This window comes from Harmonia axyridis, chromosome 1, assembly GCF_914767665.1.
Source record: "Harmonia axyridis chromosome 1, icHarAxyr1.1, whole genome shotgun sequence".
NCBI classification, from domain to species: domain Eukaryota; kingdom Metazoa; phylum Arthropoda; class Insecta; order Coleoptera; family Coccinellidae; genus Harmonia; species Harmonia axyridis.
In genome coordinates, this window is record NC_059501.1 from 12,518,254 (window position 1) to 12,543,966 (window position 25,713).

Sequence of the window (25,713 nt, forward strand, 5' to 3'; positions counted from 1 at the left end):
TCTGACAGAAACAGAAATCCCATTAAATTTGTATGTCAAAACTAAAAGGTCGCAAAGCGATAGCTTTAGGCGCTCTGGAGTTATGGCCGAAAAAGGATATTTTTCAACTGATGCACTGAAAAACTAAATTGTGTCTTCTTTAGGCCATAACTCCAGAATGCCTTAAGCTATCGCTTTGCGACCTTTTGTCATACAAATTTGATGGGATTTCTGTTTCTGTCAGAACTTGAAGATTTTTTACCGCAAGTCTCTACGATGAGTGGATCCTGAGATATAGCCGCTTACCTCGCTTATTTGCCCACCCTGTACATCTAATACACAATTTCAACTGAGTTTGTTATGGCGTCATGAGTGATTTTTTTCGATATTGTTCTTGAATTTTCCATGGTTCTGGTTGAGCGATCAACACTAACTTTTGTAAGAAGTTTTAAAATGTCATTTTACTTCCAAATACAAATCTTGATCGTTACTGCAGTTCTATAATTAATAGAAAATCAAGATTTAGAACGGTCATATTTTCGAAACCCTTTGTCGAATTTTGCCTATCAACAAACTCATTGGGGGTCATAACCTACCCTCAATCATTCATTTCACAAACGAACTGACATAATCAAGCATCATCAAAGACTCGAACCTTATCGGAAAAAATCAATTTTCAACTTGACCATCAGATTCTTATGAGAATTTCATTGGGATAATGTTTCTTTTCATGGTGGTAGCATTGAGAATGTGGGGGTTTGATTCAAATGGAAAATTCCAATTTTCGTTCTTATCCCAGAAATTCAGAAAATATCGACATGCGATTTGAATTTTTTCTCGTTTCCAGGAGGAAATACTCGAAAATATACCATTTATTTCGCTCTTACTGCTGTAGTTGTGAAAATCTCATGATTAGACAACGAATTTGAATCAAACTGTACTGCTGAAAATCTAACGAGAGGAATAATATTTGAAATGATCTTGACCGACGCCATATAATACCTGCAGAGTATTTTCCAGTTGAAGGTAATTAACTCGTCTTTGTTGTGAATGAATTCTTATAATATACTTGTATTTCAAATCCTTTAACGAATTGAAAATTTCTTTGGGAAGTTGAAAGGGGTAGTAGGTTGAATATTCTCGAAATGAAAACACATGAGCACTCTTAAATTTTTTATTTAAAATCTCAATAGATCCATCATCTTAACGGTTATGTATGTACATACAATAGAATAATTACAAAACGAATTACAATTATGAGAAGTTTAATATAAACAGATACAAAGAGAATATCTATGTTAGTAATCTTGAGCTCTGCACTCTCTCCATTAGAAACCGAATCAGGGTGGTATTCAGAGGAGCCCACCTATTAATGAAGAGCTGAACTCATTGAATTTCTAAGAAGCTTTCATCAGCAGTGAAATGAAATTTATCGTAATCAAAGGGTTGTTCTTCGAAGAAATTTATTTAGCGTTCTTTGGGGTAGGTTATACGACAGAATTCGTGTCGAATTATAACTGAAATTTGTGACCATTCGTATTTCTATCAATTATGATGTAGAAATAAAAGAATCTAGGAAAACCTTGATAGTCACTGATGAGACATTTCATGGAAGAATTTCAATGATAATGTTAAAATTATTTTTATATTCGGTTTCAGAAGGGATTATTGTCTTCTTGTCACTTCCATAAACTCCTATGGAATATTGAAACATAATGGAGATGATGAAAATGATTATTTACTTCTTAATTGGAATGTTTCGACCAATTGATCAGAATTCTATATCCACATCCAATCCAACCTTTCTTCTATCTATTCTTGTTCAAACTTTTCAGGTCATTTTACTTAATACTGAACTAACCTCACCAAACATTCTCCGTTCGTCAGAATATTGGGAACAACTTTTTTTTGTGCTTCTTATCGATATCACAATATTTTCCTACCTATCTGTCTCTCAACTCGTAGAAATGTTGAACCATTATCTCATAATATTTTATACAATTGAGTTAGCCAATAAGTGTCTGCTGAACATAAGAAGGAATTTGAAATTCAAGGAAATGCTACCTACGTCTTGGTCCTTTTTTAGATCACTATAATACCTATGTTATATGCACTGTAAATTCCTACTTTCATAATTCGAATGGATATTTATATGCAAATATTGGATTTTTCAAGAACGTATCCGAATTATATTCGTTGACATAAAAATGAAAAACCAAGAAAACGTTGGAATTTTCTGACAAACGTTTAGTCGAAATTTTTGACTAGTGGATTAGAATTTCCCTCAAAATAATCTAGTAGCCACTGAAAATTTAACGTGTTACTTACATTCGAAATTATAGAATTATTTCTTGATTCTTGATTTCAGTATTGGATTCTTTTGTTTTTGTGTTCTTCTCTGGGTTTGAGGATGCGTTTATACCTAGACTGCGACAACGTGCAATTTATCAAGAAGACGGGAGCCCTCTACAAGCAGATGGGCTATGTAGATGTAACTATGAAACACCCTGTATATTGAACAATTTTTTTGAATTATCCACTCGATAGTACTAATTGTGGAATTTCACCGTTGCATCTTAAACTTTCTACTTATACCTCAAAGTAGTATTCAGAATCGATATGTATTTTACATCAATTTATACGACGTGCAGGTAAACGTGGTGCTAAACTGGCTGATTGCTTATTGCTTCAGCCTTTCTGCACTACAAGACGTAAATCTTTTAGTGTGACAGTTATTAGCATATAAACTGAATGTCAACTATGACCCAGAACTAGAAATCAATGGGGCTAAGGCTGTTCACACTAAATCACTGTTAGAAATATGGATTATTTCAGTGTTGTTGTTGGCAATTATTGCATTTTTATGAATAAAAAACGCACCAGAATTTTTTGATGGGAAGTAAAATTGATTAATACACAGTAATGTGTTTGGCACTTCTACTAGATCGGGTTTGAATTCTACAGTTAGGGAATTTACTGAATGGACTAGACTGTTTGAAACATGATTCGCCGTTGAGTGGATAGAGCTGAACTTGAATAAACGAATTGATACACTATAACAGGGCTTTGGATAAATTTTTATTCATTTAATTTTTTTATTCATTTACTTTTTTTATTCATTTAATTTTTTCATTCATTTAATTTTTTTATTCATTTATCTATCAATTCATTAATTTCTTTATTTTATTTATTTACGGGCGGTTGGTACATTAGGAAGATCCCTATTTTCCCCAGCCGAAGTTCAGGATTACGAGTAGCACACCGAAATTTTTTGACCTATTCGTCCATCCTAGACAAAACATGAATCTAACCACCCAGAAACCATGAATGCATCTCCAACTTATTGCTGTTAGCTTTGGCTTTCGAATAGAAGCAATTGAACAATATGAAGTAAAAAGCCATCACCTACTAACGGTGTTGGCAAAAAAAATCCATATTATCAAAGAAAAAAATACCATGAACAACGAAACTACAAAAATAAACCATTATTGAATGAAAAATATTATGTCATTTCATCATTGGCTATCATTTCTCCTAAATAGTAATTTGAAAAAGGAATAACTACTGGCTAATATTCAAAAACTTCAGCAGGTGTTGTTGATTTTGATAGCTGGTTTTTTTAATAGTTATAGCCATGGAGCTACAGACGGAATATAATTCAGGTGAATGCTGTCCAAATCAACCTAACGATGTTGAAATAGCGGATACCAACAAGTGATGATACTCTCAGAATTACATTACTGAACTTGGCTACCGCATAGAAGATCTGCAAATGTATCTGTTTTTGTAAAAACATTGATAGCGTTATAATGAACCCTGCATTAACCAAGAACCGTATCAGAGAAACAACTTTTTCTAATGTCATCACGTAAAATGAAATATCACTTAGCAGATAATATTTTCTTTATATTCATTTATTTTGTTTGAACTTGCCTACACCAACAAGGAAGTTATTCCAATCGCCTAAACGAGTCTCCTCTTGACAAAAACTCCCACTATCGTAAATTACTGGCCGAAGTCCAATCAGATAATTAAAAAAAGATGTACCGTGGTGATTGAAACTCAAATAGAAAAATGTATAGCACCGATATGGATATTGGTGAATAATTTGTTACTGTCCAGGGTCTACTTTTGTGATCGATTGTTTTGTTATTTCCTTGCGATATCCATGCTTAACTATTGCCTTAGTTTGACGTTATAATTGATACTTGATGTGGTTTTATCTTCAAGATGTGACCAGTTTCGTATCATGAAATAATGATTCTTGTTGATTCGACATAAAAGACGCACAGTGGTACAGCTTATTATAGATTTGGCTTTGATGTTTCAACTGATCGAAATTATTATCTTCAATGATGATGAAATGAGTACTGCTCCAAGAATTGAATTCAACCTAAAAATATGAGGAACAGAAGATAATAGAAGGCTTATTTATTGACCTTCTAATCGTCTTATATCGTCCCTTATATTCATGGCTCTTTTTATTTCACTATCTTCCTCTCCGAATACCACCCTGATATTTCAACACCACCGATTAAGAACTGTTGGGAAGAAATCTCTTAAAACATCGACTGTTTTTTTTTATTTGGACTCAATTCTCAACCATCCTCTTTTACACGCAACTTTCTTGCTGATGACCCATCAATGGTGTCCTGATCGTGATCACCTCACGCTGGTGGAAAGCTGGTTTTGTAACAGGAAATAAAGATGAAACAGGAGACACCAATGGAGGAGACTTCAGGGTTGGCTTTTGTGGATATGCCTTCTTGCTGTGGTCGATTTGTGCATAAATTGTTGGATCGTCCCTGATCTTTTGGTTCTCTGGTTGGTTCACTCCGTTCTTGCACGTTGGTAAGGTGCTGGGTCTTGCGAGAGCTAGCTCCGCGTATGTTACTTCGCTATTCTTCTGAAAGGAGAAATGCAATATTGAAGATGTGAAGATTCATTTTGATTTTGGTTTTTACTTAAAACATCTCTTGTTAACGTATTTTGAATCATTGAATATGTTGAACGTCTGATGCTTCAAAGGTCTCTACTGACGTTATTTGAATCATTAAATATGTTTATTATCTAATGCTTTAACTAGTCGCAAAAATCTAATTGCCTTGAGTTCCGCAAATATTAGGTTTGCACCTGCCAAATAGCGAAATATTTAAATTCAGGACTTTTGAAACATACAGTCGATTCTTGAATGATGGCAAGCAAAAATTATAATTCTCCTCACTCCTCTATTCGAATTGTTTCTCAACCAAAGAAAATGATACAAGGAAATGATTGATGAGAATCTTCAAACACATTTCTAGGAAAATTGAAGTTGAAAAAATTTACCCTAGAACACTTCTAGTTGAGAAAATTCACCAATAAGCTTTACTTATGAAATTTGAGTACAAACTTTCAGAAGAATACTACACAGTTTAATGAATTACGAAAATATAATAGAATATCAATCGTTAATAACAAACTGTTTACAGTTCTTAGTGTGAAAGAGAAGCACTGAGCTCACATTTCATCAATTATAAAATGGTATCGGAGTGCCGAGAAAAACTCAACGAAATAGGCAAGAATAACAAGGTCTTTTCAGTCTGGGTTCCCAGCCACTCGGGAATAAGAGCGAATGAAGTGGCCAACACACTTGGAGCACAAACTTCTTTCTTCGGCCCGGAACCTTTCTGTGGTATAGGCAAATGTACCTACAAGAAAGAGTTTCAGGAGAAGAAAAAAATCGAAAGAAAAACACTCTGGTGGAATCTTCCTGGGTTGGATAAATCCAAAAAAATTCTTCAAAACTTTGACAATGTGAGATCCAAGCAGTATCTGGATCTTAGCAAGAATATTTACTATATATATACTACACCTCCTAAATGGATTCCTCACAGGGTATTGTCGACTTATGAAACACCTCAAGAGAATGGGGCTTGCAAAAAAGGACGAGTGCAGATTCTGTGGGGAGGAGGAAGAAACTACGGATCACTTGGTGACACAATGCCTCGCCATCACTAGCCTACACAATATCTGCTTTGGACAAGAAACTTGTAGAAGTGAGGAATTAGCCTCCATGAAGCCATTTCAGATACTGGAGCTCATCAGAACCCTGGAATGGGATGACGAGCTGTAGATCATGTTATAGCGAGAATAGCTCTGATCTGGGGCACAGTAGACCATTAGGTCGCAGTGAAATGAAACTTCCTTAATTAACTCTAATCTAATCTAGTATGCAGAATTGAAGTGGTAGTAGGCAGGACACGTGGCTCGACAAGATAAATCGAGATGGACATATAAAGTAATACACTGGCGACCAAGAATGATGAAACGCAGTGTAAGTAGACCACAGAGAAGATGGCTTGATGATATGAGAAAATATGTAGGAAACAATTGGTTTCAGATGGGTCGGGATAGGACAGCATGGAGGATTATGAAAGAGGCCTACATCCAGGAGTGGATAAGGAAAGGCTGACGACGAAGAAGAAACAGAAGAAGAAAAAGAAGAAGAAAAAAGAAGAAACATAAGAAGAAGACTCTTGTATGAAAGAGAAAGCAATTGTAAGTGGAGACTGATTGAGTGGTTTATGATGATGGAGTAAATCCGTTAGTAACTTTAAGTTTCTGAAGATGACAACTTTGTTCTCGAAATGCTCATTAAACTCTTGTGAAGATTCTGTGAATTAGAGTGTAGTTACCAAAATTTTAATAGAAAAATTTCACAGTTGCAGGGAAATGGAGAGTATGTTGTATTCACAGTTTTCTCTTTAGTGTTTACAGATAGAAGAAATTTGTCGGATAAAACTTTGTGGACTAATCAAAATTGATTGTGCCTGAGATAACAACCAGCTCTATTTTTTTTGGTTCATGGTAACATAAACTGATTCATCCTACACTAAAAAAAGGCGACGAGCATAAGTTGTCCAACTTGATCTCCTAAACGACATATCGTGAATTGTCTCTCATATACCCTTGGATTTAATGCTGTGTTCTTTCTCCTTTCTCCCAAATTGCACATCATCGTTTTCCCGAAAAACCCCCCAAGACGAGGCTCCCGCACGACCCCTATTAATAGCAAATGATATTTCCCGACGCAGCAGCCAAAGTCCCCCCTTCATTTTTATCGTTTCTACTTCGTTGTATCTGGCGAAATGGGGTGAAAGACAAAGTAAACTCACGTTCGGAAAGTTATACGCCTGTGTCTTGTCTCTTGCGGCGTAACCCTCGGCTGAGGGTGTGATGCTGCGAGATCGCGTCATCTCGCACGCCACAGCCACGTAGTCGACGTCAGCTGCCTCCAGCGAATTGGGTCCTGGGGTCTGGGCTGCGGATTCCAGGTGGTGATTGGAATCTGGAAAAAACAATGTTTTCTGTTGTGTACATTCAATTGGATCGGGTGGTTGCAGGATGTTACTACAATAGCGTGACAGACGGAAGGTCTAGGTTGTCACGGAACTGGGCATATATTATAGAGTGAAGCCTGGTTTACATTGGATAAGAGTAGAGTTCACGAGCATACTTTTTCTGAAATACTTCACTATGCTCATTTTGGTGGCGTAACTGTATTCAAAATTCTTGATTGTTTCGATCTCTACTTGACGGAAATTCATCATAATATGATTTAAAAGTAATATAACGAGTGTTTTTTTTCGAGGTATATAACTTTAAGTTGGCATTACTGTCCAAGATGGCGACCGATTTAACAGCTGTTAAGTGATTTATTCTCAGTTTGGTTTGGCAATTCATCATGAATTGACTCACGCCTGAACAACACTTGCAAAGAGTGCAATTTCATTTCGAAAATAATGGTTCTGTGCGGAATACGTATCGCGCACTACGTCCATTTTATTATGTTTAGCGATGAAGCGCACTTCTGGTTGAATGGCTACGTCAACAAACAAAACTGCCGCATTTGGAGTGAAGCTAATCCTCAAGTGTATGTCGAAACACCGTTACATCTAGAAAAACTGACTGTTTGGTTGCGCTTGGTGGAATCATTGGTCCGTATTTCTTCAAAAACGATGATGGCCAGAACGTTACATTCAATGGTGATCGGTATAGAGCTATGATTACTAACTTTTGCATTCAATTGAACAACCATGATGTCCAGGAGCTGTGGTTCCAACAAGACGGCGCAACATGTCACACAGCTCGTGCCACAATCGATTTATTGAGAGACACGTTTGGTGACCGCCTAATTCCAAGTTTTGGACCTGAGAATTGGCCTCCAAGATCTTGTGATTTAACACCGCTAGATTACTTTTTGTGGGGCTATGTGAAGTCATTGGTCTATGCAGATAAGCCACAAACCCTTGACCATTTGGAAGACAACATTCGCCGTGTTATTGTCGATACACGGCCACAAATGTTGGAAAAAGTCATCGAAAATTGGACGTCCAGATTGGACTACATCCGAGCTAGTCGTGGCGGTCATATGCCAGAAATCATATTTAAAATGTAATACCACAAGATTATCTTGCGGATAAAAAAAATTTATGTCAATCGAATAATCCATCGTTGTTTAATTGCAATTTAAAGTTCTATAGCTCTAAAAAAACACCCTTTACTTTTTTTCCACTTATATTGATTACAATTGTTTCATCAAATTACATTTTGACTCCTTCAGGTGAGTATAGTAACTAACTACTTTTATAATGTTGGTCTCCCTGAATATAAATTGAACAACAATAAAGAAAAAAGAAACATGACCATATTATAGTATGTTTTGGAAATTCCCTAGATTTACTAAAAAAGGTTAAGCAGATCTCTTTAAGTCTATCTGGTCGTTAAGCAAAATGTGTTTTTTATAATTATAATTATTATAATTTATCTTTATTGACAGACAGCTTGCGTAGAGAAAACCCTTGACGAGTTTTATGATTCATTTATGTAATAAGCTGAAATAGAAATGTAGATGTTCTATTTATATAACTGGAAAAATATATTTCGTTAAACGACAGATAATTTGTGTAGTGACAACTCCTCGCTAGATATTGTTGACATTTAGCCTTGTGAGAGCAAACTTAAACTTGTTTTTTAATGAGAGGTTTCATTTTAATAGCCCGCTATCTGGGCAGATGTCACTTTTGAAGCTGTCATTCTCTGACATTCAACAAGAAAATACGCTATTAGGTACTAAAAATGAATCGATACACTCTTCAAAAACTCTTTGAAATTGTTGAAATTTATAAAAAAACTGGTAGAAATATTGTCGTATTATTTCCTTGTTCCTTGAATTTTCTATGGTTCTGATGATGTAATCAGCATGAAGTTTTGCACGTTGCTCCAAATTATTACTGAAGATTCATTGCCTTTTAACGCCGAAAATTTCAACCCTACCATGTTGCGCTACGTTTTTTGATATTTTTCTTGAATTTTTTATGGTTCTGGCTGAGCGATGACCATGAAATTTCAAGTTTATGCCTGAACTGGACCAGAAAGAATCGAATTTGAGAACGGGTTACTCAACAGTGAGTGGAACCCAATCGTTTGAGACTATTTCCGGCTCAAAATGCGAAATTTAACAGACTTATAGAGTGTTTCGTTCGGAGAAAGAACTCTTCAAAATAGTGCAAATTTTGCACAACGGTCTATTATTGCCTTCCGCTTGAAAAACATTCCAAGTCCAAAGATTTTATTTAATTTGGAGCCAATTGCGAAATGCAGAAAAAAACACATTCAACCACTTCGGATATGGACCAGTGGCTGCGAGCGCAATCCTCTAGGCTAATTGAGTGTAATAGGTGATTTTGGTTGGGATGCCAATACTGATAGAATCGGACTCAACCGCAGCATTCCGAACCTACCCTGAAAATTTTTTCAAAGTTTTTCCATTCGAGAGTGGTCGGGTTTACTGACGAACATAATCGTATTTGAGGTCAGATTCTACATGAGCTAGTTGAACCTTATCGTTTGATGTCATTCTCGGTTCACAATTCGAAAACTACAAACAATGTGATGAAATATCAATGCGATGTGATCTCGGATCGGATAGGAAAATGAGCGCTCAAAAAATAGGTGAAATGTCAAAAGGAAGACATAAATTCCATTTCAAAAATTTAGGGAACTTCATTAGAATTTATTGAATTTGGTGTGAAGGCCTCCTTTCAAATTGGCTGAATTTGTGATATGTTATAGTTGAAGTCATTCCAAATAAAAAGTTCAATAGGTGAAAGTTGTTCTATGGACTAGTTTTGACACTGTGTAATTGACCATATATAACTGTAACATATAAAAAATTCACTCAATAATACATGAGGTCATTTTCTTAGTACAGTATGCGGCATCCTTCATTTAAAAACTAATCCATTAAATATAATTAATTAATTGTTTAAACCTCTTGAAAGTTGTTACTAAGAACAAAATTGCTCAGGACGTCCCACTAAATATTCAAAAATTGTTTTCAATAATTTTCAATATTCAAAAATTGTTTTTCATAAGTGTTTTCAACTCTCTTCCAAATGAACCCAAGATTTTGGATGATGGTTATTTCAGGAAGAATAAACTAAAGAAGTGGATTGCGGCTGAGTTTCATTGATTTCTGTATTTTTTTATATCAAGGCAATTTCATTTCATTGGCTGTTGTTTGATAATTATTGTTACTTCTTCTGCTTTTGTTATTGTTTAGTTCTTGTTGGCTATGAATTGTGCAAATACGGTTGATCTGAATCGAGCTTACAAACAGGCAATTCGATTGCCTCTGTACCATTGTATGGTGTATTTTCGATCAATAAATAAATAAATAATATATTAAATCAATTATATTTATGAGTTGTGTTCTGTGTCCTTTTTTGATTCTTCAGCCAAAGAAATCCATTTGGTATAACCACATTCAATAATCAAATAAATGTAGGATCCAGTTATTGTTCCCTGTAAATAATTGAGATGGTCAACAGGATGCTTGGAGACCTATTAGTTTCTTCAAGTGTCGAGGGCATGACAGTTTCAATGAATTTACTGGGAACGAATTGTTATTGTATATATAATGTAAAAAGGATGTGTAATTCTTCGGCGTGTCGGAGATGTGTCATGTCGGTTGTAAAACTTAAGAGATTTACTGGGGTTAGGAAAGGTCGAAGACAAGACGGTTGTACCAGATGTGTCACATCTGTGTATCTGGTTCTAGTCCTTCGAGAATATTCGATTTCCAGGAATCAGCGAAGAGCTTTGTGGGCGGTACGGCAAAATTCTTATTGGAATAAGGGTGTGGTCAAGCTGGAAGGAGGGAAGGATATTCAGAGTGGACGGGGTAAGTTGCGGTCAGGGGACGAAGTAAGTTCGAGTCGAGAGTCAGTTCAAGTTAAGTTGAAGACGAGTAAAGTTCAAGTCAAGCCTAAGTCGAGTTAGGAGTAGGTTCGGTCGGTCAAGACTTAAGACGTACGACGAAAAGACGGTTCGCGGACTAGATTAAGACGAGTCGCAAACGAGTTAGAGACGGGACGACCGAAAACTTGAAGTACGACGAAGACGTTTCGAGTAACTTACACTCGAGCTAAAGACGAAATTCAGTACCGAAGTGAGAAACTTGTTATTAGGACGTTATAAGGATCTTCTCAATACTGAATTTGTACTGTATAATTGTGGCTTCGTAAATAGATGTCAATAATTCAAAAGAGTTTAATTGTTACAAATCCAACAAAGTTACGGAGAAAAAGACGAAAGGCCAGGTAATCGAATCATACCTCTAGAATATCGATTAACCAAGCCTACATACATTTGATTGATTTCCATAGAATGCGATGTTATCGATTACCTACTGTAGTTCTGTTCAACGAAGAATCATCTCAAGAACAAAAAGAAGCCTATCATCCCAAATCCCCATTACGATTAGAGATTTTAAGAAACCACACTGAAATTTATCAGACATTAAGCCTCTTACGGATTGCGTTAAGTGTGGAATGCTTCTAATCCCATTTAAATTCAAGTAATCTGTCAGGCAGAATGAGGTCTTCATTGCCATGCAAACCTGGGATTTCTCATAGAAGATTTATGTTTGCGGAATATCCCGCAATTGTGAGATAATTAAGCCGTATTTCGGTAGTTTTTCATGTTTCTTGACGTTTATCTGCAGTGCTCTTCATTTTTCGTTTTTCTTCAAGTTGAATCGAGAATATAATTTATTATAAATAACAGAATATTGAAATTAACTTTCAATAATTCTGTCTGGAACATAATTATACTCCTAAATATTTTATAGTTGAACTTATTTCTTCTTTGAATTTCAGGACAACTAGGAAAATTTGAGTATGTAATTGAAGTCGAGGAATAATTTTCTCTCAAAAATTAGCTGATTCTTATGGGGTGCTGATGCCAGTACTTTTTGATATTAGCAGCAACAGCGTAGCGCTGAAAATATTTTAGAGCGATAGAGTAGTAGTTCCTACCTAAGAAACCAAATTTTCAATAAAATCGTACCTTCCATTCTCTGTGAAAGTCCAGGGTACCATCGACCCCACCCTGTATAAGTACTTAGCTAGCTTGAACTTGAAAATGACACCTATCTTCTGAGGAACATTGAGAATTTTATCCAATAAGGAAATTAGTCTCATCAAAGCGGATGTTAAACACTCAATACATGTCGAATTTATTGATGTTGATTTAACCTAATTATCATCTTGAATTGTAATTACTCCTGTAATGGTTTGGACGATAATGACGTAACCTTAATCAACTTACCGTCAAATTATAATCATATGAGTCACATGAATAGAGCGTACTCTAGAAACATAAAAAATGTGACTACAGCAGGTTTGAGAGCTATTTTTAATTTCGTCTCGACGTTTGTATTTTTCGAATTTTGATATGATGTTTCACTCTCTGGACGAATTCTTGGGCAACATCAATTCAGACCATCCTTCCGATTCGGCCATCTGTAAATCCAATAACTCTCGAACCGCAAAAACTATCTAGAAAATTGGTATTTTAAGGGTATGTTCGGAATTCGAATGTTTATTTTGTTAATGGGCAAATTTCATTTCATTTTATCGATAATGTCATAAATACAGATTAGAGCGCAATCAAATTTAGTTTGTACATTTGAAATAATTTCAGGAGGAACGTACCGGGTTTTTCACCATAATTTGACCCCCCCTTTAACTTTGTTACTGAAAGAGGTACAAAAAAATGTTTTCTACAAAAGTTTCACGAAATCGACTAGTGTTTTTTAAAATGATTTCACAAAATGAAATATATACAGATTGGGCAACATATTGATTACAACTTCATTTTTTCAAACGGAACACCCTGTATATTTTTCTATATTTGACTAGCCTTTTTCCCCTGACTTCGAATATAAAACATATGTTTGGTCTATCTTTCTTATTCTGAGTACCATGGAGTTTAAAATATTAAGAACCACCTAGCATGCTCAGTAATGCGATAACTCAAAATGCCCTTTTTTGAGTTATCTTGTTGTCAACGATATGACATACTTTTTTCACTATTAATTGGAATTCGATGATTTGGATGCAACTCCATATATTCTTTCCTTGTAGCTTTCTTATTTTTATTGTTCTTCACATAAAGTGAAAATATTGCAAATTTTTCCGCTTCTGTTTATGCATATTCGATGAATATTTTCATTCAATGACAAACGTATGTCATATAGTTGCCAACGAGATAACTCAAAAAAGGCATTTTGAGTTATCGCAGCCTACCACTTGAAAACTGATTACTGAGCATGCTAGGTGGTTCTTGAAATTTGAAACTCTATGCTTCTCAGAATAAGAGAGATAGACCAAACATATGTTATATATTCGAAGTCAGGGGAAAAAGGGCTAGTCAAATATAGAAAAATATACAGGGTGTTCCATTTGAAAAAATGAAGTTGCAAGCAATATGTTGCCTACTCTGTATATAATTCATTTTCTGAAATCTTTTTGAAAAACACTAGTCGATTTCGTGAAACTTTTGTACAAAACATTTTTTTGTACCTCTTTCAATAACAAAGTTAAAGGGGAGGTCAAATTATGGTGAAAAACCCGGTAGATCAGAACCCCTCATTTGAATAAACTAACCAAAAACAATGACAACATTATAAATCACCACAGTTCTGTGACCTAAAAAGGTGCAATAGGCACATGAATGAACGAGAATTTAAAAGCTCCTGAATAGACGCCAGTGCTCCCTAATTTTCATATTCTGCTCTAATATTATACGTTTTTGATTGCGCTATCAATTTGAAATTTTTCCAGAATTCTCAAATCAATTAGATCCCTTGCCATTGAGTATTTCTGTTCCAATATTCTCTTCAGATTTCTATGGTTCTGATGATTGTGATCAGCTCGAAATTATTGTTTTATATTCAACATGTCGTCGAGTAAGAAGGCTGTTTCATGCGAGTCTCTGAAAGTTGATATTCCTGAATGTGGTAATTGCAAACGCACAATTATGAAAAATATAGTGAAGTGCAACAAATGCACTAAAGTTTATCACCCTGGTTGTGCTAATAAGATTAAAAAGTGTTGTGATGAGGATTTCATAAATTCCAACGATGGAAATTCTTATGATGTTTCTCCGCTACCAAATAGTGTTAAGAGTATATCAAGTGAATCTACCCATAAAGAGCTCCTACTCAAAATAATCTTCGAATTAGAAGCAAAAAACTCGATTCTGCTGGAGAATAATTCATTATTGAAATATAAGATTTCTACACTTGAATCTGAAATAAACATTAAAAACACGCAGATTATCGATCTGCACAAGAAATTGAAAATCAACACAGATGTTAACATGAGTATGGTAGAACGCGATGTACGTAGTTATTCTTCAATAATAAAGGATGCCGTAACTGACGATCATGATCGCTCAAGCATTATCCCAGTTCCTACAACAATGGTTCCGTCAGCGGGGACTTCTGCCGCTCCGACGAAGCGGATGATCAGTGAGAATTCTAATACAAGAAAGGAAAACCAAATTATAACATCCAAACCATCAAATATGTCTAATGCTCCTAATAAGTCAATTCCCATTATTAACAAAAGGGAAATTCCACCAATTAAAACTAGTAAGGAAACTGAATGGAATGTTGTTTCCCACAAAAGAGCTGCTTCGAAACGTAGTAAAGCACTAGTTGTTGGTACGAATGTAGACAATTCAAATGTCGAAGGGGTTGACAAATACAGGGTGTTTCATGTGTCAAACCTGAAACCGGAAACTACAGTTGAAAATCTGCAACTTTTTCTGAAAAATAAGTTCTCAATAGTCAAGTGTGAAAAGTTACAATCAAAGTATCCTGAAAGCTATTCCTCGTTTAAAGTGCTTATTTCAAGTTCTGAATATGAGAAAGCACTTGACGGATCAAATTGGCCAAATAAGGCAAGTATTCATCGGTTTTTTCAACCGAAACAGGTGAATCGTCCAGCAGATTAGAGATAACCAAACTTAAAAATTTGAGACTTGTGCAGCTAAACGTCCAATGCATATCCAACAAATTGGACATCATCGAGTTGTTTCTGGCAGAGAATAATCCTGACTTTGTTAGTATTGCCGAACATTGGTGCAGTTCTGAAAGTGTGAAAACGATGTCAATTCCTGGATACTTTCTAGCTGATTATTATTGCCGTTCCAATCGAGCTCACGGAGGATCTATGATCTACGTAAAATCAGGATTACAGGTGAAAAAGTTGTGTGCTTCGAAGTTTTCTGCCGAAATGGAATGCGAAATGTGTGGAATCATGGTAATGGCAGGTACCTTTAAGTTAGGTATTATAAGTGTTTACCGACCTTGTTCTGGAAATTTTGTTCTTTTTCTTGAGAGTTTAACATGTGCTCTGATTCATTGTATCAGTTTGGTCGATATTATTTTTGTATGCGGTGATTTTAATGTAGATTTTTTGACAATCAACACAAAGAATTGTAAATTATTGATTGACTTGTTGGAGTGCTTCAATTTAAATATAACATCTAAAGACCCAACAAGAATATTTACTAACGTTACTGGCCATATATCAACTTCAAAGGTTGATTATATACTAACTAATGCTAACCTGTCTGATTGTACGGCTGAGGTGTTTGAAGCCCATATTAGTGATCATCGAGTCATATCCCTGGACTTTCTCGCTAATCTGAATAATATTGATAAACCTTTGTCAACTGTTAACTATCAACTAGTCAGGGATATGAGTAAGCTAAACCTTGAAGAGTTTACTCTTCAGATATCTTTGAATGATTTCGATGAAATATATGAATGCACTCATATTGATGAGTGTTTCAGGGCTTTTGTCGGTATTGTTCAGAATACTTTTAATACATGTTGTCCGTTGATGAGAAGGACTAAACAAATTCATGAACGTAAAGGATGGATTACTTCGGAAATCATATCTGCTAAACGGGAGCTGAATGATATCCATTGGTTGCATGCGAATATTAGAAATCAAGCTACTCATATTCTGTATAGAAACGCCAAATATTCTTATAAGACCCTCATTAAGAATGCAAAGCTTAACTATCATAGTGACATAATCGAAAAATCCGACAATAAGAATAAAACTTTGTGGGCGATGGTAAATAAGTTGACTGGCCGAAAGGCTGAGAGGAATGAACCTATAGCCCTTATTGTTGACAGTGTTCTGCATAGTGAGGCCGATGAACTAGCTGAAATTTTTGCCGAACATTTCTCCACGGTAACAGAGACCACTCTCAAAAATTACTATAAAAATTCACTATCTTTGTCATGTACCACCTCTTCTATTTTGAATTACAACTTCTTTTTTTATCCTGTTATGGATCAAGAGGTGGTTGATGTGATTAATTTACTAAAAAACAATAAATGTGTAGGAACTGATTCAATTTCCGCCAAAATTCTGAAATTGATAGGTCCTGACATTGGTCGGCACTTTGCCCATATTATAAATGTATCAATAAGCACGGGCGTATTTCCATCCCTTCTTAAAAAGGCCATTGTTATTCCTATTTTTAAAAAGAATGATGTTCATGATATTGAGAATTATAGGCCCATCTCCATTCTGAGTGCATTCTTTAAGGTCTTCGAGAGAATTGTATTTAATAGAATGATGAAATATCTTGATGTATTCAATGTACTAGATAGCGCTCAGCATGGTTTCAGAGCAGGTCGGTCGACACAGACGGCAGCGATTCATTTTATTGAATTTGTTTACGGATGCCTCGACACTGGCTTATTTGTCGCTGGTATATTTTTTGACTTGTCTCGAGCTTTTGATAGTCTGCCTTTTGGATTTATTATTGATAAATGCTATAATCTAGGTTTCAGGGGAATATTTTTGGACTGGCTCCGCACTTATCTGCAGGGTAGATCTATGTGTGTGAGGGTTCAGGATCATTTGTCTAGTGAGCATGAGTTAGGTATGGGAGTACCTCAAGGATCTGTTCTGGGGCCATTGCTTTTTTTAATATTTGTCAATGACCTACCGGTAAATTTAAGGGAAATGGTGGTTAACTTGTGTACCTATCATGGTCTACTGTCATCGGTGGATAGAATCAAATTGGCTCTATTTGCTGATGACACCTCAGTGGCCATCTCGGCCCCCACATTTCGGGAGCTGCATGGATTGTGCGAGCTTTTACTGTTTTGTAACGTGGTGTCGTACCAATAATTTGATGGTCAATGTTGACAAAACCGTTGTTATACATTTTTCGATCGGTGAAAGTGATCGTAGTTTGGTCATTCGTCATCTGGATGCTACCATCACTGCAAAAAGTTGCACTAAGTTTCTGGGCATCCACATTGACGAAAATTTGGGGTGGGGTTTGCACGTTGATGTTCTGTGCAAAAAGCTTAATAGTTCTTTCTTTGCAATTTGTAGAGTCAGAGATTCAATACCTCTGGGGTCACTACTTAATGTTTACTACAGCCTTGTTTATACCCACTTGTCTTACAATATTCTTCTGTGGGGAAACTCTTCTGGAGCCAGTAGAGTTTTTATATTACAGAAGAGAATCCTGCGCATGATTTTTAGAGTGGGTCCACGCACTTCTTGCAAGACTTTATTCCTGGAAAATGGTATTCTTACATTGCCTTCAATTTTCGTTCTCAAATGTCTAACCTATACTAAGGAGAATGAAAATAAAATAAAAAAACTATCTAGTTTTCATGGTTACCATACAAGGAATGGGGGAATATTATTTATCCCTAAGCATAAAACCAGTGAATTTGAAAAATCGCCATTGTATCAGTGTATCAAATTGTATAACCATTTGCCAAATTATATAAAATCTCTTAATGTAAATAGATTTAAGAAAGTTGTAAAAGAATTGATGTTGAAAAAATGTTATTATTGTGTAAATGATTATCTCTGTGACTCATTTGAAACTGTTTGATTATGTTTTTCTCTGACTTGTCCTATGCACTCGTTTGTTTTACAGGATTAATAAACTATTGTTATTGTTGTTATTGTTATTGTTATCTGCACTCGAAACCCTAACTCTTTCGGTTTTCTGCTTGTAAAAGTTTTGGGTAATTCTTTATCGATATTCTTCCTGAATTTTCTCTGGTCTTTGAAATTTCGAAAAAAGCTTGAAATTATTATCTAAATGCAACATTTAAATTTGATCGTTCTGAAATCATCAGCGAACCAATATTAATTATGGAAATATTTTAATTGGCCTTTGTAAAGCACAATTATTATTGTTATTATTCATTCCAATTAGAGGAAATAATATAAAATAATCGTTCATTGAATTTTGAACTAGTGGCAGAATATCAATGCCTTCTGCATTTATACATTATAAATAACTATTTCAATTCGCTACCAATTTCTGCATCAATCCATACGCAGATTCAATTCGAAAATAATGCATTCGATTTAGTTCATAGAACTCCAACTGAAGGGAGGATATATGTAGATTTATTTTGGGAAACGATCAATTTATCACATTAAATTAGTTCGAATCAAATTATGCGGTTGCTCTGATAAGTATATAAACTGAAGTTTGATGTCAAAATAGATATTCCAAATAAATAATAGCTCGTTGAAGAGACCACTATTCGATTAAATTTTGATTTTCTATATACGATCGAAATTCGACTATTATGAACTTGTATATTATCTATTTAGGAAACGAATATTAGTTCAGAATTTTATTTCACTATATTGAATTCAAACTTTCATGTTTTGTGACATGTTTTGAAAACATAGAAAACAATTTCACTCACAACTTTTTTTAGAAAAATAACTCGAGGAAACGAAAATGCATATATAAATAATATATGCATGCTTCATAGGTTCCTTTTTCCATTCTGCATTCAAATTTCAAATGAATTTGGGATGAAATAATTTTTCATTGCATTTTACAACATTTTTCGAAAATTCTCAATATTTCCATAGAAATTTTACCTCATTCGGTCATATGGTAGATATGCATTGTGCAATAACAAACGTGAAATTCAAAGGAATTCAATATTTAGCCTTATAAAGGGTTTTCCAAAGAGTGGTTTCATTTTGAATAGCCCGCTGATGGAAATTTTGTAGTCACAAAAGTAAAGCACTTTTTGGTCATCGTGAGGCAAGTTCTCGGTAGGAATTAGTAAAACTAGTGGAAAAATTTGAGAAAATTGGGACAGGTTAGTGATGTGAAGGTACGAAACCGTATGTGTCCCTCGAGAACAACTGACAACTGTTCTAAGCTATAGTGTTGACGAAAAACCCAGGTTTGTCGATTCTTCGTCGATCTTGGGAATTAGGCATTTCACAAACTACACTGTATTTTTCATAAAGACTTAGGCTTAGTGTAAGTCGTCGGTTGTATGGAAATTAAATATGAAAAATTCATCTTTTAATTTGGAGGATGAACTGAAGGTCGAAATAAATACTGAATACATCTTATACACTCTCAATATTGAATTGAAAATTAATCTCTCTCTTTCAATTGTATGTTTTTTTTCAATACGTTTTTAGTCTCTTGAGGGCAGAATAAGTTCTTTCCGACGTAGACCGGTAGACGTCGATAGTGGTAACGTACAAAATCCGAGACAAAATCTTTTGCATACCTAATATTGATATGGTAGGGAATAACTGCACATCATATTTAGAAACTACTGATATTGTACCAAGTTTTGAATAGGGGGTTTTGAAGGAATTCTTGATAATTCCTTCTTTCACATCTCTAATTCAATCTAGAATTGAAAGATTATTTCATTGAATGTTTATAAAAATCTATTTCATATAATTTTGTGAATTTTTTCAAATCAGTCGAAGAGTCATCACTCCGATCAACATAAGAACTGAATGATGTTAACACAGATTGACGTTTGAGAAATCTGTTACTCAATCGGAAATTTAACTTCGGAACCTTTTCCGATGATCATAATTGCATATTTTTTAATGATCGAGCAATCCCACCATCCATCGGTGACTTCGTATTTTAGTGACACGTGTTCAAATACTTGAACTGGTGACAATAAAATTCGAATTTTGTGGTTAAACTTGAGAAGCAACCCCAATAAATTCTTTTTATATTGAAGTTGCCGATCGAAGCAATGAACGATGCTGGGTTATCAATAATAAACGAAAATCCATTAGGGACATAATGTTCTTTCCATTGACAAACTTTTTCTGGGCCGCAGCCCAATGAAATTATTCTTAATGAAAATGAGTACTATCACTATCACTTTCAGTTAGGATGGAATAAACGAAATCTTTCCTTCGATAAATTACCTCCAATGTTAAAATGTCATATACCTTGAAATGTTATTGTCACTTTGACATCGATAAAAAAGGTGCATCCTTTTTTATCGGATAAAAACTTCTCTTCCTCAATATCTAGTAAAACTGTTGATTAGTGTGTCAGGTTTTTGAATTTTAAACATATAGTGCTTTTATTTTGAATCGGTTTGGTAATTATTTAACTTTGTTGATATAAAAACCCAAAAGATGAATCGTTTTGGTGAAGTTTCGACTGAGCAAATTACGACAAATATCGAGAAATCTATACCGCAATCTATAAAAAACACAAAAGTTTCAATCTGGAGACAATTTATGGAGTTTTTTCAAGTTCGAATGTATGAATTGTCCGAAATAATTACATTTCACGAAGTAGCAAATATATTAAAGGATTGGGCCTATAATATCAAAAAGAAAAATAGAGATGATTATAAAGAATATGCGGTTGAATCAATTTGGAATTCGACTGCGAAGATGGTACAAGAAAAATATTTCTGTGAGTACAATACTAAATTTAATCCTTTTGTCGACATAACTTTTGAAGAAGAAGATTTTTTCATATAGCTTCTTATGAATTAGCTTGGAGGGGAGCAGAAGCTGTAAACTGTAAAATATACCATTTTAAAGAAGAAAAAACCACGATGGAATTCCAACAAATAGATTTGAATATAATTCAATATTTTCGAAGACGGCACAAGGTGGATCGAAAAAATTGACCGACAGCAAATGGTTAGTAAAAAATGAAATGGATGAAAGTATTTGTTCATATTCCACATGTGTGAATACTACAGAAGAAAATTTTCAAATCAGTACACCAAAGCAAACAATTTATAGCAGTTGTGTATTTAATAATTGTACTTTCAAATAATTGAATTTTATTGTATTAATAAAGATAATTATTGTTGTTGTTCATCCATATATTCTGTCGTTAATTCATCTTGCCAAAAAACACTCGAGCTTTTCTTTTATCAGATTCATCCTATGAAAAAAGCTCTTGTGTTTTTACTGTTGAATAAACGGTTGAGCAAGATACGAGTGAAAATGAAAAAAACTAATAAAATTTATATCTTCCTAGAACCAAATGACATTAGCATCGTCCTATATGGAGAGTCTAATGGCCTGATGTTCAATCCGAATGTTTAATCGGAAATTGAAGAACGCTCCTAAATTCCCGCCATAATGACGGGGATTCATCATGCCGGAAGCTGAGTGATCTCTGTAACTGGAGAGCAAACGTAATTTATTCTGTCCTGTGAAGCGCAGCAGCTCCAGCTACGTTGTCATGATTATTTATCAGGAATGAGAGCTAAAGTTCTTAAGAGATTCAATATCAGACAAAGAAAGTTCAAGAGGTTAGATGGGCGAGATAACTTTTTCCTTCGACGAATCATCTCCTTTTCCGGAAGAAGTCGTTATCTAATGGCAATCTTGACAATTCCGGGGTTTAGTCCGGTTCTTTCTGATTTAGGGAAACGGCGGTGTTGGGCCGGTAGACTGATGTGGTTTTTCTTCCTTCTTGTATCGAGGAACCGGATTCCAGAAAGGCTAGGACTAAAAAGGTTGAGGATGCTGAGCTTTTTGACTTGAAAGGTATTTCTGCCAGTGGATTAGAAATTTTAAACGTATGAGGTGTAGTTAAAAGAAATCCATTATTTTTCAAATACACTGCGCAAAAGAATTAACGTATATTATGGAAATCTCAAATTTATTCTACAACTGAAAATGTTCTCAATGATAATTATTTTTATCAGAATTATTTATGCATATGTTATCCACCTTCAACTTTTTTCTTCAATACAGATGTTTTTTCCCAGCAGGAATAAAAAGAGATGAGATTATCAGATTGTGAATGTATTGGCTCCATCCTGAAATCAGTTGTTCTCGATCAATTCTAGTGATCAATAGTTTTTCTTTCGTTTGATTTTCTACACTCGATCGCTTTGCAACGCGAAACACGCAATTTGACCCAAGAGGAATGTGCCCAAGAGGTAGTTTTGCGAGAAGAAGGGTGGACATACACAAGAATTGCAGAAAGGTTTGGAGTTTCCCATACAAGTGTGTCCAGAATGTTGCAGCGATTCAGAGAGACAGGTATGAATGTCCGAAAACCAGGACAGGGTAGACCAGGGGTAACAACTGCCATTCAAGAACGTTACTTGAGAGTTTCTTCGTTAAGACAACGGTTTGCAACCGCTCGCCTCCTTCAAAATCAGCTTGAGCAAACTCATAGGGTGCAAATTAGCACTCAGACAATAAGAAATCGCCCTTCGATGGGCTGGGGTAAGAGTTGGGCCTCTTGCCGCGACACAAGGTCTTAAATCATATTCTCTGAGGCGATTTTTTATTGTCTGAGTGGTAATTTGCATCCCATGAGTTTGATCAAGCTGATTTTGAAGGAGGCGAGCGGTTGCAAACCGTTGTCTCAACGAAGAAACTCTCAAATAACGTTGTTGAATGGCAGTTGTTACCCGTGGTCTAACCAGTCCTGGTCTTCGGACATTCATACCTGTCTCCTTGAATCGCTGCAACATTCTGGACACACTTGTATGGGAAACTCCAAACCTTTCTGCAATTATTGTGTATGTCCACCCTTCTTCTCTCAAAACTACCGCTTGGGCACATTCCTCTTGTGTCAAATTGCGTGTTTCGCGTTGCATAGCGATCGAGTGTAGAAAATCAAACGAAACAAAAACTATTGATCACTAGAATTGATCGAAAACAACTGATTTCAGAATGGAGCCAATACATTCAAAATCTGATAATCTCATCTTTTTTTATTCCTGCTGGGAAAAGATATCTGTATTGAAGAAAAACGTTGAAAGTGGATAACTAATGCATGCATAATTCTGATAAAAATAATAATCATTGAGAACACCTTCAGTTGTAGAATAAATTCGAGATTTCCATAATGTGCGTTAATTCTTTTGCGCAGTGTAGATGGTCTTAGTATTCTGTATCTTGCGTTGTATAAGTCCGATCGGGTTCCACTAGAATGCGTTAGAAATATGAGATTTCGGACAACAAAAACTTTTTGGACAGTTTTGTGATTAGTTGACACAGTTCAGTTTGTGTAGATTGTGATTATGGTCTTGATACTGTTACATCCTATCAGGCGCAAATTTGTTTTCGTCGATTCTGTTCCGGTAATTTCAAAGTCAAAGATGCACCACGCACTGGAAGGCCAATTGTCGAAAATGTCGATAAAACCATGGACATTGTCGAGTCCGACAGTCATGTCAGCACTCTTCTGATTGCCCAAGAGCTAAAAATTGAACAAAAAAGCATTTGGAACCATTTGCATGATGCTGATTTCATGAAGAAGGTCGATGTATGGGTACTATATGAGTTAACGCAAAAATACCTCATGGACCGAGTTTTCTTCTGCGAATTGCTACTGAATCGCAACAAAATCGACCCATTTTCGAAGCGGTTGGTGATTGATGATGATGAGTGCGACAACGTCAAGCGAAAACGGTCGTGGTCGAAAAGCGTTGAGCCGGCGGAAACGGTGGTCAAGCTAGGATTGACGGCCAGGAAGATTTTGCTATATGTTTGGTGGGATTGGTGGATGATTATCTACTATGAGCTGCCAATCTACGCCACAATTGTTAACTCGGAACTGCACTGTCAACTATTGATCAGTCTGATGGAAGCAATCTCCCAGAAGCGGCTAGTTTTGGCCAATTGGAGAGGAAATGTGTTCCATCAGGACAATGCCAGGTCACACACATCGATAGTGTCTCGTCAGAATCTCCAGGAGTTTGGTTGGAAGGTTCTCATGAATCCACCTCATAGTCCAGACCTGGCACCCAGAGGCTACCATCTATTTTTGTCTATGACGAACAATTTTGCTGGTGAAGAAATGATGTTTTTTTCTTACTACACCTTATATTACAAAAAAAATTCAAATATTTTCATTTCATCCGGATGACAGACCTATAATTATAAAAAAGTATTGCGACAAAAAGTACCGTGAATATTTTCAAGTAGTATAATTTTAGAAATTTATATTTTAGAGTGCTCGTTTCCCGAACAGACTTTTATGTCATGATTGCAGAGTTTGCCCCTTGAGACAGCATACATTATTTTCTGCAGTTAGCTTTGGTTCCTAAAAACTCATATCCTATTTATATAAGCCATTCGGGGTTTTCTCTCCTCTGATAGTTACTGTTAGATTTCGAGTAAATGAACATTAATGTAGGGGAATCAAAACCCATTTTCATGATTCAACCGATGTAAAATAAATTTCTTTTTATTTCAGGAAAAACCTTTTCGTACCCATTTTTATGGTTTCTAGGATCATCAACTGAACACGAAGTATACTAGCAAATCTTTGCTGGAAAATGTTCAAGGGGACGCTTCACGAAACAAATTGCAAGACCTTCAAGTTGATGGCACTAATAAATCATTAAAACGAACAAACTTACACATACCAACTATGAGCCTATGAAACTGGAAAACAACGATACGCCTCAGAGAAGAGAGACTTGCTGAATAGTCAGCCAGTCAAAAAAGCTGTTGTTATATTTTTTTGTCTTTTATATTTCAATGAAAATAGTGAAATGATAAACGAATATTAAAAATTTACCATTGTAGAGTATAACAGCTAAGCAGATAAGTTCACTTCCTAGTCATGTAACTCATAATATATAGATAATAAATACCCCTAAAAAATTCAAAAATCTTAGCGATCCATGAAGACTAGCCTTTTTGACTGCGACATAGCAAAAAATTATTCAAATATGTTCTCTGGTTCAATAGTTATGAGTCGAAAGATCCCGCTGCATGACTGAGGGCTTTTCTGTACAGTGCATCCCATTTTGGGTGAGACTGCCAGGTTTCTCGCTTGTTATTTAAGATAGAGCCTTGCGGTTTTCACGTTCCTGTTCCATTAAAAAAAATTGAGTACGCCACTGGATTCTACGCAAAATTCTGATTCAGACGTAGTTTTTACCTCAGCATTATTTCTAATAACTTTGGAGATAAAGGAGGGGTCCGAAAATTATCAATTTCCAAAATCACCCTGTATCTCTTGAACGGAAACAGTTATGCAAAATCTAATTAGACCAACTTGAGTTTCACGAAAAAGTAGGACGCGAACGTGAAAACCGCAAGG

General features: G+C 35.4%; 1 protein-coding gene across 2 annotated transcripts in view; it reads right to left on the reverse strand.

Moving 5' to 3' along the window:
* Nucleotides 1-3,541: 3,541 nt before the first annotated feature.
* Nucleotides 3,542-25,713, reverse strand: part of LOC123674726 (nephrin) — a 368,531-nt gene continuing 346,359 nt past the window's right edge. For both annotated transcript variants that reach the window (XM_045609779.1, XM_045609768.1), the window contains exons 14-15: nt 7,137-7,309; nt 3,542-4,885 (exon numbers count right to left, since the gene is read on the reverse strand). In XM_045609779.1, the coding sequence (XP_045465735.1) occupies nt 4,592-4,885; nt 7,137-7,309 (467 nt within the window). In that variant the 3' untranslated portion in view covers nt 3,542-4,591. The remainder of the gene's footprint in view (nt 4,886-7,136; nt 7,310-25,713) is intronic.